The 12,340-nt window shown below is 41.9% G+C and overlaps 1 protein-coding gene across 4 annotated transcripts in view; it reads left to right on the plus strand.

Moving 5' to 3' along the window:
- The window catches only part of PRDM1 (PR/SET domain 1), a gene marked incomplete at its 5' end in the record, with an annotated part of 105,264 nt that overhangs the window by 71,565 nt on the left and 21,359 nt on the right, over positions 1 to 12,340 (plus strand). For 2 of the 4 annotated variants that reach the window (XM_081140364.1, XM_081140368.1), the window contains one exon: positions 11,612 to 11,922. The exons of 1 other annotated variant lie outside the window; for it this stretch is intronic. In XM_081140364.1, coding sequence (XP_080996490.1) covers positions 11,881 to 11,922 — 42 coding nt within the window. Of the gene's footprint in view, positions 1 to 11,611; positions 11,923 to 12,340 lie in introns of those variants that run through there. One more of the 4 variants, XM_081140367.1, reaches the window with a different exon arrangement.

Here is a 12,340-nt window from a genome sequence, read left to right on the forward strand (position 1 = left end):
TAGGTGACCAAAAGAAAATGACTTTCTCTATCTGGGAGTTAGTTTCTTCCCCTGTGAAATGAAGAATTTAAGATTTCTAGGGATTGTAACTTTGCATGGACTGAACACTCCTGAACTTCAGACTCAACTTGCCAATTGCTCACAGCATTCTGTATAATAGTTTAAAAGCATGTTAGTGATGTGTTTGATCATTGGTTAAATAAAGCATGGTGTGACATATGTTCTATGGAATCCTCTATAGCAATTAAAAATGATACACATGTGGGATGATGTTCGTAGTAGTAAGTGGGAAAAAATAGGTTACAAGGCACTATTTATAATGGCATTCCATTTTCAAAATGATGCTTGGATAGACTCAAGAATCTATAGGAAATGGTTAACAATTATTGTTTTCTTGTGGTTCAGTGGGTGGCAGGGAAGAACAGATCTACTTAAATCATCTTACGTAGAAAGACTTTTGTTGAGGATTTGTGTACTGGGCATACCAGTGATCTCAAGGACCTCTAAAGGTAAATACAGTGAAACTGCTGTGATATTTTAGGAAATATTCATTTCTTCATTATTTACAGAAATTTTACCACTAACACTGATTACTTATGTATTAAAATAAAGGAGTAATTTATTTTTAAATAGAAATTTTTGAAAACTTCTGAGTATTTCCTTTATCAGCATCACCATTGATTCCTAAGTAGAAATTAAAGAAGTATCTTACTTCTGGTTTTAGTTCTTCTAGTAACTATTTGTTGTTAAGTTTAATGGATGAGTCTCAGATAACTCTACATATGAAAAAAAGTACGTACTTTTGTATGATACCCTCTTAACTAAGCTTGGGTTTTATAGTCTCGTATTATATCCTTTTACCTTTTAGATCAGAATGGTTACTTTTATGGAGTGAATCTTTCAAGTTTATTAATTACAAAATATCATTTTATAGTTGAGAAGAAATGTGAACAATAAGAAAAAATGAATAATATTTTTAAATTGCAGCTTCTTCCTGGTTCTTTACATTCTTAGTTATTGGCTGATCACCTAGAAGTGCTCTTAGCTAACTCTGCTTCACCAGCTTGTGTGTGTGTTTATAGTCTCTCTGCTCTCCGCGTAACACACTGGCTTTTTATTAGTTGGCTTCTCACTAATATTCATGGCGTTTCTGCTTTGTATTTTCTGATTTGTATGTTTACCAAGAGTTGTTTGTATCTGTTCCCAAGCTTGATAATGTTAGTTGTAATTATGCACTTTAATTAAATATTATATAAACCAATGAAACAAATAGTAAAAGATTTTTTCTTCATTAAAACTCGAAATACTTGATAAATACTAGCTGGAAAAAATCCTGTAATGGAAATAGGAGTGAAACAAGGATGAACTATTGTGGGGTGGGGGAAATGACATAAATCTAGGAGGATTTTACGGTCAGGCTACTTGGACTAGAAGGCCGTGCATCATGGGAGGGTTTGTGCAGAAAAGACCTTGTGGACTGCAGGAGAGGGGGTTCGTTCTCAGACAGAGGCCTTGGTCCTGTATCAGAGACAGAGAAATTGGTATATTGTAGGTTTCAAATACAGTATTTAAGTTTAGTATTTATTATTTTTATAAGCCTTTGATTTAACTGTTTGTAGAAATAAAAAACTGTTGGTCCCAGTTGCATTGAATAAGAAAACATCAACTATATTGACTACTGATCAAACTGAAAAAAAATTAATTTTATGACCATCATTACAAAACTGGATGTGTGTTATCAATATCTCTTAATACACCAATGACTCTCATTTTTAGAAATTTTCTCTAAAACCAAATTTTTATAGCAACAGCAGTTTGCTATGAAAAGGAATCCCTCAGTGACTTCATCTCTGAAATGAACAATTTCCCGAAGTCCTCGTTTCCTATACTAACTTAGATTTCTAGAAGCTAAAGTAATATTCTAGCCATGATTTTGGCTCTGGCTCTTCACCAGTTCTCTGTATTTTGAGACAATTGGGGTTTTATTTCCAGTGATCTACATCATTCATAATAAAGACATAATACTTAACAACAGTGGCTTTTGGGGAAATCCAGGAGATAAAGGGTTTTACACAGCCTTATATTAACCATTAAATATCCCTGGTTCTGATAAGTCTCTTCCCTAGCCCTCGAGGCTATTGTGTTTGTTTTCCTGTAAGATTATCCCAGTTTTAACACACTGAGAACGTCATTACTGTCAGATGCTCATCAGGACTTCTAGCAAAAAGAAGATAGTGCTTCTAACTGAATGTAGACTCTTCCTTTTCAGGAATAGTTGCAGAACATTTTCTTCTTCATCACCATGCTCTTATTCCAAAAGTCAAGGGAGTTGGTATAAAAATCACTCCAGGTAAAATCAAATTAGGGCATATAAAACTCCGAGTGTATGCTTGAAATCTTGTGCGGCACTAGTATTGACTAATAAGCAAAACATTGCGCTTGCGCTACATTTTTTGTGTACAGAAAAAAAAAATTTAGTAATAGCGACTGTGAGAAAATTAGACTTGAAATGGTAGTATTTTATGTAGTAGGCATTCAGGAGATTGGATGGTGTTGATTATGTTTACTTCAGTCTTCCATTCAAAAAACACATAAGAGCTATTACTTTATTCATAGAAAAACATTAAGACATTTGTCTCTGAATCATTTAAAACTCTAACACTGGAAAAAATAATCCAAATTAGATTAATTAGATCAGAATTAATATACGAGGAAGCCATAATGCTGGTAAAAATGTAGCTACAATGTATGGCGATCTTAGACTGCATTATTTCAGATGTGGAACTCTGTTTCCTATACACAAACAAATGTATTATATGCAGAGTGGTTGCATAACTTATTTATCTTTGTTTTAAACTGCTTTGCACATCCTAAAACAATTTTGCAATCAGAATTATCAGCCCACTAAGCAGCGAGGAGTTTGTTTTGTTAATTGCTCTTGTTAAACCTAATTACTGTTGGGTGGAGTGACTGTGAAGGGGAGGAAGGCCCAAAGACTGGCAGGGGAAAATTTCAGGAAGAGGTCCAGTACTGGGATGTGCACATGTGTGCGAGTAGACCAAGGCAGGCCCCACCAGAACTATGCAAATCGTCTTTGAATGGAAAACTGTTCCATTTGGTTTTAGTGGATGAATCTAATTCCAAGTGCTGCTATCAGAGGTAGGTCCCTCCTTCTTCCATAAATATGCACAAAGAAATGGAGCACAGAGGCTCGGTGTGAACTGAAAGCCAGGTGTCTTGCCTGACACTGTTGCCATTTTCAGGAAACTTCCTAGCAAAGCACGAACTTCCATAACCCAGTGTTTTATATTGACTGTGGTGCTGACCTTTGCTGGCTGGGACTTCTGAAATTTAAAATGTTCAAAGAATGTCCAAAACCATATGAATGATTGTGCAAGTTTAATGCACTGTAAATGCATTTGAAGTATAATTTCACACTCTTGTTTTGTTCATAATGGTATTTTGGAAAAACCTTCCCTCCTAAGGAAAGGAGGAACTTGCTCGCTGGAGAAAACTTTCCTTCAATCTGGCAGACCTTTTTGTATTAGTGTAAACTAGTTGTCAATGAAGTAGAGGTCAATAAGGAAATAAACCTTTGATTTGTTTAAATTTATTCTGGGTAGGACATCAAGACGAATTGGTGTCACTTGTCTGATGAATGAAAAGCTTTGGGAGAACATTGAGTTTAGCAGTGAGGTACCTATGATTAGTCCTTTCCTGCTAGGTAAATGTGTTTACTTTTTTCCAGTGGTATTTATACTGGTAAATGTGTTGCACCAGATAAATTAACTTCCTGAGTCCATCTTTCAGCTTGTTCTCCTTTCTTTGGAGCTGACAAATGGTTTGAGCTTGACACAGTTTATCAGTTGGGCCCCTGCTGGGTGCTGCCAGCACTTGCTCAGACTACTGCGGAGAAAAAGTGAGTTAGGTACAATATTTTGTTCCCAGTCCTTCTGGTTGAGAGAAAAGTGCACCACTAGGGTACAGATTCAGATGGCTGTGAGTTTTACCTCCTGTAGCACATACATTTTCAGACAGGCTCCCAATCATTTCCTGGCAGGGTCACTATGAAATTGCACCAAATGAGACACAGTTTTCAATTTTATCAGAGAGGCAAAATTAAACCTAGTTGGTGGCTATTATCATACTTGTGAATGATTTTCATACTGAAAATGCCTTACCTTTGCCAAGCATTGAAAAAAGCATGTTCCCTAAAATGATGGCAAACCCGGAGACTGCTTCTTTGGATGGGGGTAAGACAGGAGGCAAGCGCCGTATTCATTTTATACCAATGCTTCTCTGTTTAATGTTCATTCATGCTCATGAAAGGTGATAAACTTGAGTTAAACAACATAAGAACTTTGAGTGGGTGAAGTGGAATTTTAAGGTTTTATTTTTTTAACTTTTTGTTACCAAATATTTTTAAAAACACTAACAAGAACGGTGTAACTCTATTACCCAGTTCAACCATTATCAACTCAAGATCCGGGTTGTTGTATCTCTACCCCAACCCTACCTCTGATGATTTTGAAGCAAATCCCAGAAGCCATAAAATTTTATCAATAAATATTTAGTATGTATAGCTGAAATACAAGGATTTCTTTCCCCAACAACCAACAACACATTCATGTTGATGGTTGGAATTACTGTTAATTCTAAAGCTGTGTATTTTTAAGGACACACCCTTTAGGCTACCGAGTGGGGAAGGCTTGGAAGGGAGGGCTCTAAAAAGATTTTTCAGCATAAAAAAAATATATATATCTCCTTGGGGCCAAAATTGAATTGCAAGATTTTGCTCCTTTGCTTAATTCTGGAAGGAAAGCGTACACATGCAGGCAGGCACCAAACTGGCATTTCAAGCTCTGTTGTTGAGATAGAATTATGTGGGTTGGGGTGCTGGGTGAGAATGGACGCTTTGCTCCGAGTCGCTGGTGGTGGCAGTGTAATTAGCGCACCGTCAGCTACAAATAGAATCACTGAGGCATGTACTCCGCACGCAGAAGCGCATGCAGACTTGGCAGCTAGCAATGATCTAACAGTTGGATGCTGAGTGTGCCCCGTGCCACTTGTTGAGCTTAATGCAATGTGCGATTTAGTCCCTGATGTGCCCATGAGCATGATTAGCTGTTATGATTAGTCAACTGTCTAAGGCGCCCGAGTTAGAGTTACTGATTTGGACGCAGCCTTCTGTTCCCCCACCTCCCCCTCCCCGCCAACACCGCCTCCCCCCTCTCGAGCTCTGAGGAAGAAGGGAAAAGTAGAGGAGGAAAGGGGGTCCAGATGGGAAGAAACGAATGCTGAAAAGATCCTGTAGGAAGTAGGTCAGGTATTTCGGAGATTAGAGGAGCGTGCTTCATCCCCGAATGCAGGAACCCGGGACAAGTGGCCTACAATTAGGAGGAATTAGAACAGCAACAAGTAGCTTGGATTTATCAGCTTTAATTGTCTATTGTCAGGACAGAGCTCTCCTCCGAGGATCATGGTGGCAGTCGGTCTCCTAATACCTCTAATGGATGTGCCCTGTGGGATTATCTCTCCTAAAGACAGTCCTGTTTCTTTTATTTTTTTATTTTTATTATTTATTTATTTATTTAGCCTGTTGTTTTAAAAAGGAGCTGTTGGGAAGTCAGCCTAAAAAACAGCCAGCTGTGGTTTTCTCTGTGATTGGTCCCATTCTAGGGTAATACAGTGCTGCCCGGGTGCCCCCAGGGGGTGCACCTTAAGGGGGAAGATGCCTAATGAACATTAACCCTCTGCCCCAGCTTCCCCGGTAAGTACTCATAGCAAACAATGGGCTGTAGATGGGGACCGGATAAGCCAGAGCTGATGGCTTCAGAATCTCACACTATCTTCTTGTTAAAAGGCTTCCTGGCTTATTCTTAGTCAACGTGAGAGAGTTTTTCAAAAGATAAGGTGTCTATTAAGCGAGGTTTGTCATTGTATTCCTGTTGCCTTCTCTTTCCTTCTTGCCTCTCAGCTCCTCAGGTGGAGTAGAAGGCATTGAAGGGACCAGGCTCTGTCTGGCACTGAATTAGGTGGGTTTAATGTTATTCACGTCACCACCAGTTTAGCATTTAAAAGGCTCTACAATAGGCAGGTCCCCTCCCTTCCCCTTTCTTGGCTTACCAGTACCGTAGGCCCAGTAGGTGTTTGCTTAATAATACAGAAGGACTCAATATAAAAACTCTGGCCTCTCAGCTGGAAATCCGGAGAACCAAATTCTGGTTTTGCCCTCTGCCCGAGCAGTGGCACGTCTGTGGGCTGGCATCTGCCAGGTTTACAGTTGTCTGTAAGATCCAAATATCAAAAGGGGGGCCGGGAGAGATGCCCTTTCTGCTTCCTATTTGGCCCTCTGTTTCTCAGCAGGAAAATGAGGTGTTGGGCTAGATTTATGGTCTTCAACTCAGGCTCCGTACTAAATGTTCTTTGGAGCAGAACTGGGAAACTGGGGGGCGGGGATTGGGGGAGTGCCTTTCTGTCTTTAAGCAAATTACGAAGGCCCTCTTTTTTTTTTTTTCTCTCCATTTCCTCTCTTTGGTGAGGAGTTAAGATGATTTCAACTATTAACCTTTATTCTGTCTCTTCTCTCCAAACTCATCCTGGCACATAAAAATCAAGCCACTGAAATCTTGAATCTTGCCTTAGAAAGGATGAAAAGAAATTGTCAGTCCCATTTTAAAAAAATTCTCACCCAAGGATATGTTGACTGATTTCAGAGAGAGAGAGAAACACGGATTGGTTACTTCCTGTATGTGCCCTGTCCCGGGATCAAACCCACAACCCAGGTATGTGCCCTGACTGGAATCAAACCCTCAATCTTTTGGTGTACAGGATGACACTCCAACCAACTGAGCCACCCAGCCAGGGCAGTGCCATTTTTAAAAAGAAATAATTCTTCCTTGAAACTTTGTTTAACATCCTGTGATTTCAGGGGAGCACACAGGCCCAAATGTGGGGCACTTTAACCTGTTCAGGCCCACACTGGCTCTCCCGGCCTCACAGCTGCTCTTCGTTTCACCTTCGTTTTTATTTTATTTTTTTTATTGATTGATTTGAGAGAGAGGAAGGGAGAGAGGAAGAGAGAAAAAAAACACCAAAAACCCACATCGATTTGTTGTTCCACTTATTTATGCATTATTCGTTGATTCTTGTATGTGCCCTGACCAGAGACTGAACCTGAAACCTTGGCAGGCAGGACGATGCTCTAACCACTGAGCTCCCCGGCCAGGGTCACCTTTGTCTTTAAGCGAACGTGCCCTTTTTCATCTTACTCTAGTAAGGTGCTCCTATCTATAACTGCCCTCTTTATTTCCACCTGAATCCTCCCCTCTTTCCGTGTGGCCTCTCCTCCCACTAAAAGGTGAGAGAAACAAACATTTGCCCCCTGGCTTCCTTCTGTTGTGTGGAAGCTACCCATCCTCTTCCCTAAATGAAGAGAAGAGGGAAGAGAAAGCTGAGCTTTGGAGTATACACCTTTCCTTTTGCTCTCTTTCCCTATTATCTATAGTCCATAGTTTGCCTTCTGTTGGTTAGTTTAATTTTATTCCTTTTTCCCACCCATGTATGATTAGGAAATGTTTTCTGGGTTTAAAAATGATCTGCCTTCTCATGTCCTTCCCCACAGCCTTTTCAGAAATTTGAATTCCTCTCTTTGGCTATTTAATCTTGGTTTCCCCATACTTTATATGGAAATGATTATAATTGTTGTTATTTATTAAGTTGGTGGATGTCGAACTCAATGAAACTTAAATCTATATAAATAATTCAATAAAACACAAATGCCTGTTTGAAGAGAGGGCTAAAAAAAAGACACTTAGATGTGATGATAACAGGTGGTCTGGTAAATACTGAGACCTCAGACATTGTGAGGGGTTTATAAAGTCCTCTGGGAGGCACTTACAAGATCTTGATTCCTAGGGAGGGGAGGAAGTTCAACTTGGGTTCTTAAATTTACTTAGTTTTTGTTTCCCTTATTTAAGAAGTCAAAACACTGACCTCATTCCAAAACATCCACAGCCCCCTAGGATCACCGTCCCAAGGTTTAGGCCCTGACTGTGTATGTCAAAAGTGTTGGGGCGGTGAACTGTGTCACCAGAAGGAAGACTTGTGCTATTTTTAAACTGATGCAACCCACTGAAACATATCATACACATATCATACCAATGACACACACGCTGCATTGTAACATAGCATGTGTCATACATACATTCTCTCTCACTTACACATACTCGCTCTTCTTGTCCGGCTTTAGAAAAGGAAGGCAGCCAGGAAGCCGAGCCCAATGATTTGAGTTCAAAAGGCTGTTAAAGTTTAAAAACCAAGTGTCCCTCTAGTTCTCAGCTTGGCTTTGAGACATGTGGGAGCGCTTCAAAGCCGCGGTGCCCCTCTCTTAGAGCTCAGGCTTGCAGTTGGTCCCCAAATGTTTACGAGCATGAAGATGCCTAACTTACAGGAAGTGGGAAATGGGTGTGGGGGGTGAGGGTGGGTGGGTGGGTAGGGAGTGGGAAGAAGAGGGTGGGGGGGTGTTCTCTTGATGTGGTTAGTCTGTCATTGACCTTGTTTGGTTATAGCAGGAGTTGAATTAGAAAATGAAAACACGTTTCATCTTAGGCACATTTCATCCCATCTTTTACTTTCCTTAGGAAAAAATAATCCCCTCCCCAAGGGAAGTCAGGTTTCCAGACTTGGTGCTCAATCTCCTTTCATTCTACAATAGTCTTCTCCTCCAGTCTTCTGGCCCCCTACTTTGCAATTCCCAACCCGCCGAGGACTGGGCCGGGACCAGTGGCTGAAACTGAGTGACAAGGGCTTGTTGAGCCGTTGTGTTGATACCATCAAAGGGAACAGATGGGGGTTTCTGAGAGCCCAGTTATTTAGATCATTCATGATTTGCTACTATTAGGAACAGTCTTAATGAGAGAACGCTGCCTGAGAAATGCTGATTAATAAAGGTAACTGAGGTTGTTGTTTTCCCCGGTGTTCTAGCAGGGAGCGAAATCATATAGTGACTAAAAATGCACCAAATTATTACTTGAAAACAAACATTTTGAGACTTCAGATTTCAGACAGTGGCAACCTCAGAGAGCTCTCTCTGCAGAGCTGTACCAGCGCCAGTGTCGCCCTGCTTTAGTCAGCATTCTAAATGTGATGCTTGGGCCTTCTAGAAGGGATGACATTTAACATTTCTGTGCTGGACAATACCTAAATGTGACTAGATAAACATGCTTTTTTCTTATTAGGGGCAGGCTTCCTTTCCTTTATTCCTTCTTCCTTTTTTTGCATCTTCCATTTTAATTTACATTATCCTTGACTGCTATGATTTGCAACTTAGAAGTGGTTTGGTTCGGCGGGGTGCTTCTTTTTGTATTATTTTAGACAAGAAGCAAACATTTGAAGAGTTTTATAATCGGGCATTCTGTGCCTCCAAATTTCCTTTCCTTGAGGTCCCACTCGTGGCCTTCTCCAGCTCAGCTGGAGCACCTGGAACTAATTTCAGGGTTGCCTGGCTGAGCCCCACACGGGTATTTGAAGTCTGCGTCCTCCCTAGACTCAAGCCCATTTCACCACCTCTGAAGGTGAGTGCAGGCTGATATTAATTAACAGTGAGCTGATTCACTGGCATCTTCCAGTCATTAAAGTAAATATTTGGCTTAAAACAGCCTCTTCCCACCTCAACTATCCGACTCTTTGCCTCTTCCCTTACTCCGTCAGGGTTGACTCACCGGTCCTTGCCTGGTACATGTGGCCTAAGAACAGAGTTCGAGTCGGAAAGGGAAGTGAGCTACTCTTCCACATCTGCAGGCGAGACTGTTTAAGCAGCAGGCCGGCCTTCAGGATGACTACATTGTTTTTCTGTCCATTGTGGCGCTGACTCAGCATCACTTGGTAAACCCTCTCGAGAAGGCTGGGTTTCTCTGGTTTAATTATCATCTTGGAGCTTTCTGAGAACTCTTAGGAACTGTTCATTCGGTTTTATACATCTGCCAACTAAAAGTCCTGTTTCCTCTTGATGCTAGCGTCCCCTCTGGCATAATGTGCAATAACAGGCCACCAGGCTGTGAGCAGAGAGTGTGTTACTTATGTCCCCTAGTGGGAATTTCATTGTTCTGTACTACAGAGATTGTGGAAGGACTTTAGACACAAGAAACATTTCCTGGCACATAATCTTTGGCCTCCGACCCACCTCCCCCCAAATATTCTAGAAAAGCACCCTGAAAAGGAGAAAAGAACTTTTAAGGATAAACAGACATATTTTTATGACTGAGTTGGGATTTTGGTTCGCTTGTTTTTGTTTCTTCCTGTAAACAAATACTCAGATGTCCACTTCATTGTATGACTAACTTGGTATTATTATGTTGAGACTGGGTGTGTGTACGTGGGTGTGTGTGTGTTGAGACGTGGGTGTGTATGCACACATGTATTTAGAATGTTAGAAAAGGCATTGCAGCCTAAGGTGGAAGGAGAGATGGCTTTAAAAACAACCACCTATATGAGGCAAGCAGGAAAAGTGGGAGACTTGTGCCGGTGACCTAAACAGTAATTGCAAAGGGGTGCCTGCTGTAAATGGACCCTATGCATCATTGTTTCTCTGAATTAGAGGATTCCTTGCTGAAGGCACAAGACCATTGAAGGAAGTAAAGCATCTGGTTTGTTTTGTAATGAGAAGCAGGAATGCAAGGTCTATGCTCTTAATAATAAACAAACAGGACATTGTATGCCATCATCACAGGATGTCCTTCCTTCAACAAAGGACTGACTGGGGCTGGAGGAAAAGCCGGACAGGGCTCCCAACGACAGGGCTCCGAATGAGCCCCACTAATTACTGCCTCTGTCTGCCCTCCTCTTGGAGTGACCAGTTCAACATTCCCTTTAACTGGGAAGCGATTAATGCACTATATGGCTTACACACTTCTCGGAAGTCTGGCTGTGGGTTTTGGGGGGAGAGAAAAGGCAAAGAAACGTTAATCTGTAGGATGATAACTTTTTCCTATTTCCCTATTTACTAAATAGTTGAAAAGGGGAAGTTAGTCCTGCCAAATTTGAATGCAGTTTAGTTAGCAGGAGAAATGGAAGCTTACAGGTCCGTGTGTGTGTGTGTGTGTGTGTGTGTGTGACTATTTCATAGGTAATAGCTTGAGGACCAGACGGCTACATTTTATTACATTAGATGAAAAAATAATTTCACTTGCTCTTTTCATTAATTTTTTTGGTAAATCTGTAACTGTGAGTTTCAGCCGAGGAACTACAAACATTTTTAGGTAAATTTTAGGTTTGTCTTAATTTAAGGAATATGCGCGCCCCCCCCCACCGCGCCGCCCCCCGCCCCGCCCCCCCCCCCCCAAAAAAAAGCCGCAGCAGGAAGGAGGGCGGTCTGGAGTATTTAGAATACAATACAGCCTGAGTAAACGTGTTGGTTAAATGCCTTCCAAGGGAAGAAGGAAGATTCCAAGTGAATGTTGAAATTCCCAGGCGAGCAGAGGAAGCTGTGGGACGCTCGCGCTCGGGGAAAGCACTGGGCTGGGCCGGGCTGCGCTGGTCCAGGTGAGGCCACGCCCCCACTTCGGGCCCCGGTTGAGTCAATCAAATGGGAAATCTGCAGCTGGGAGGGGAGAGCGGGCGCCGCGCTGGTTAACACAGACTGAAAGTGCCGCGGCGACACTCGGCCTCAGTGCTGCGGGAGGCACAGCGGCGCAGCACCTGTCCGCCGCCGCGAGCCGGAGCCGGAGCCGCAGCCGCAGCCCGAGCCCGAGCCCGAGCCCGAGCCCGAGCCCCAGCCGGGCGCCCACCGCCAGGGAGCCCCGCGCTGCGCTTCGGTCCCCAGCCCGCGAGGGGACGCGGAGGGAATGTGGACTGTGTAGAGATGAGCGACACTTATCTCCGATGTTGGATATTTGCTTGGAAAAACGTGTGGGTACGACCTTGGTAAGGAACTTGATCTTTGTAAATCTCAAATTGATCCGAAAACTTTTTTTTTTTTTTTTTGGCTAGCGTAGTCGCAGTAGAAACCAGAAAGGCTTCTGCTTTAAGGCACTTAGAACTGTCAAACATTTATAAGACTTTTTCCTTATGAATCATTAACCCTTTCAGTTCTAGGCGTAATTGTCAATGCACTGAAATTTCAGTAGTGCCTTCTGCCCACCCCCGTCAAACAAAGTAACTATTCCGGGTTGGCTTGATTTTTAAATTTTGTTTTTATTTTAACGTTGATTTGGCATCATGACTGTGCATGTTGCAACTAAATAACAAGCTAAGAGTGTTTAAATCGGAACCGAGGGGAAGATGACTTCGCATCTGACTTTTTTTTTTAATAAAAAGCATCCTGCTTAAGGAGATAGGAGAA

This window comes from Miniopterus schreibersii (assembly GCF_964146895.1).
Source record: "Miniopterus schreibersii genome assembly, chromosome: 6".
Taxonomy (NCBI): domain Eukaryota; kingdom Metazoa; phylum Chordata; class Mammalia; order Chiroptera; family Miniopteridae; genus Miniopterus; species Miniopterus schreibersii.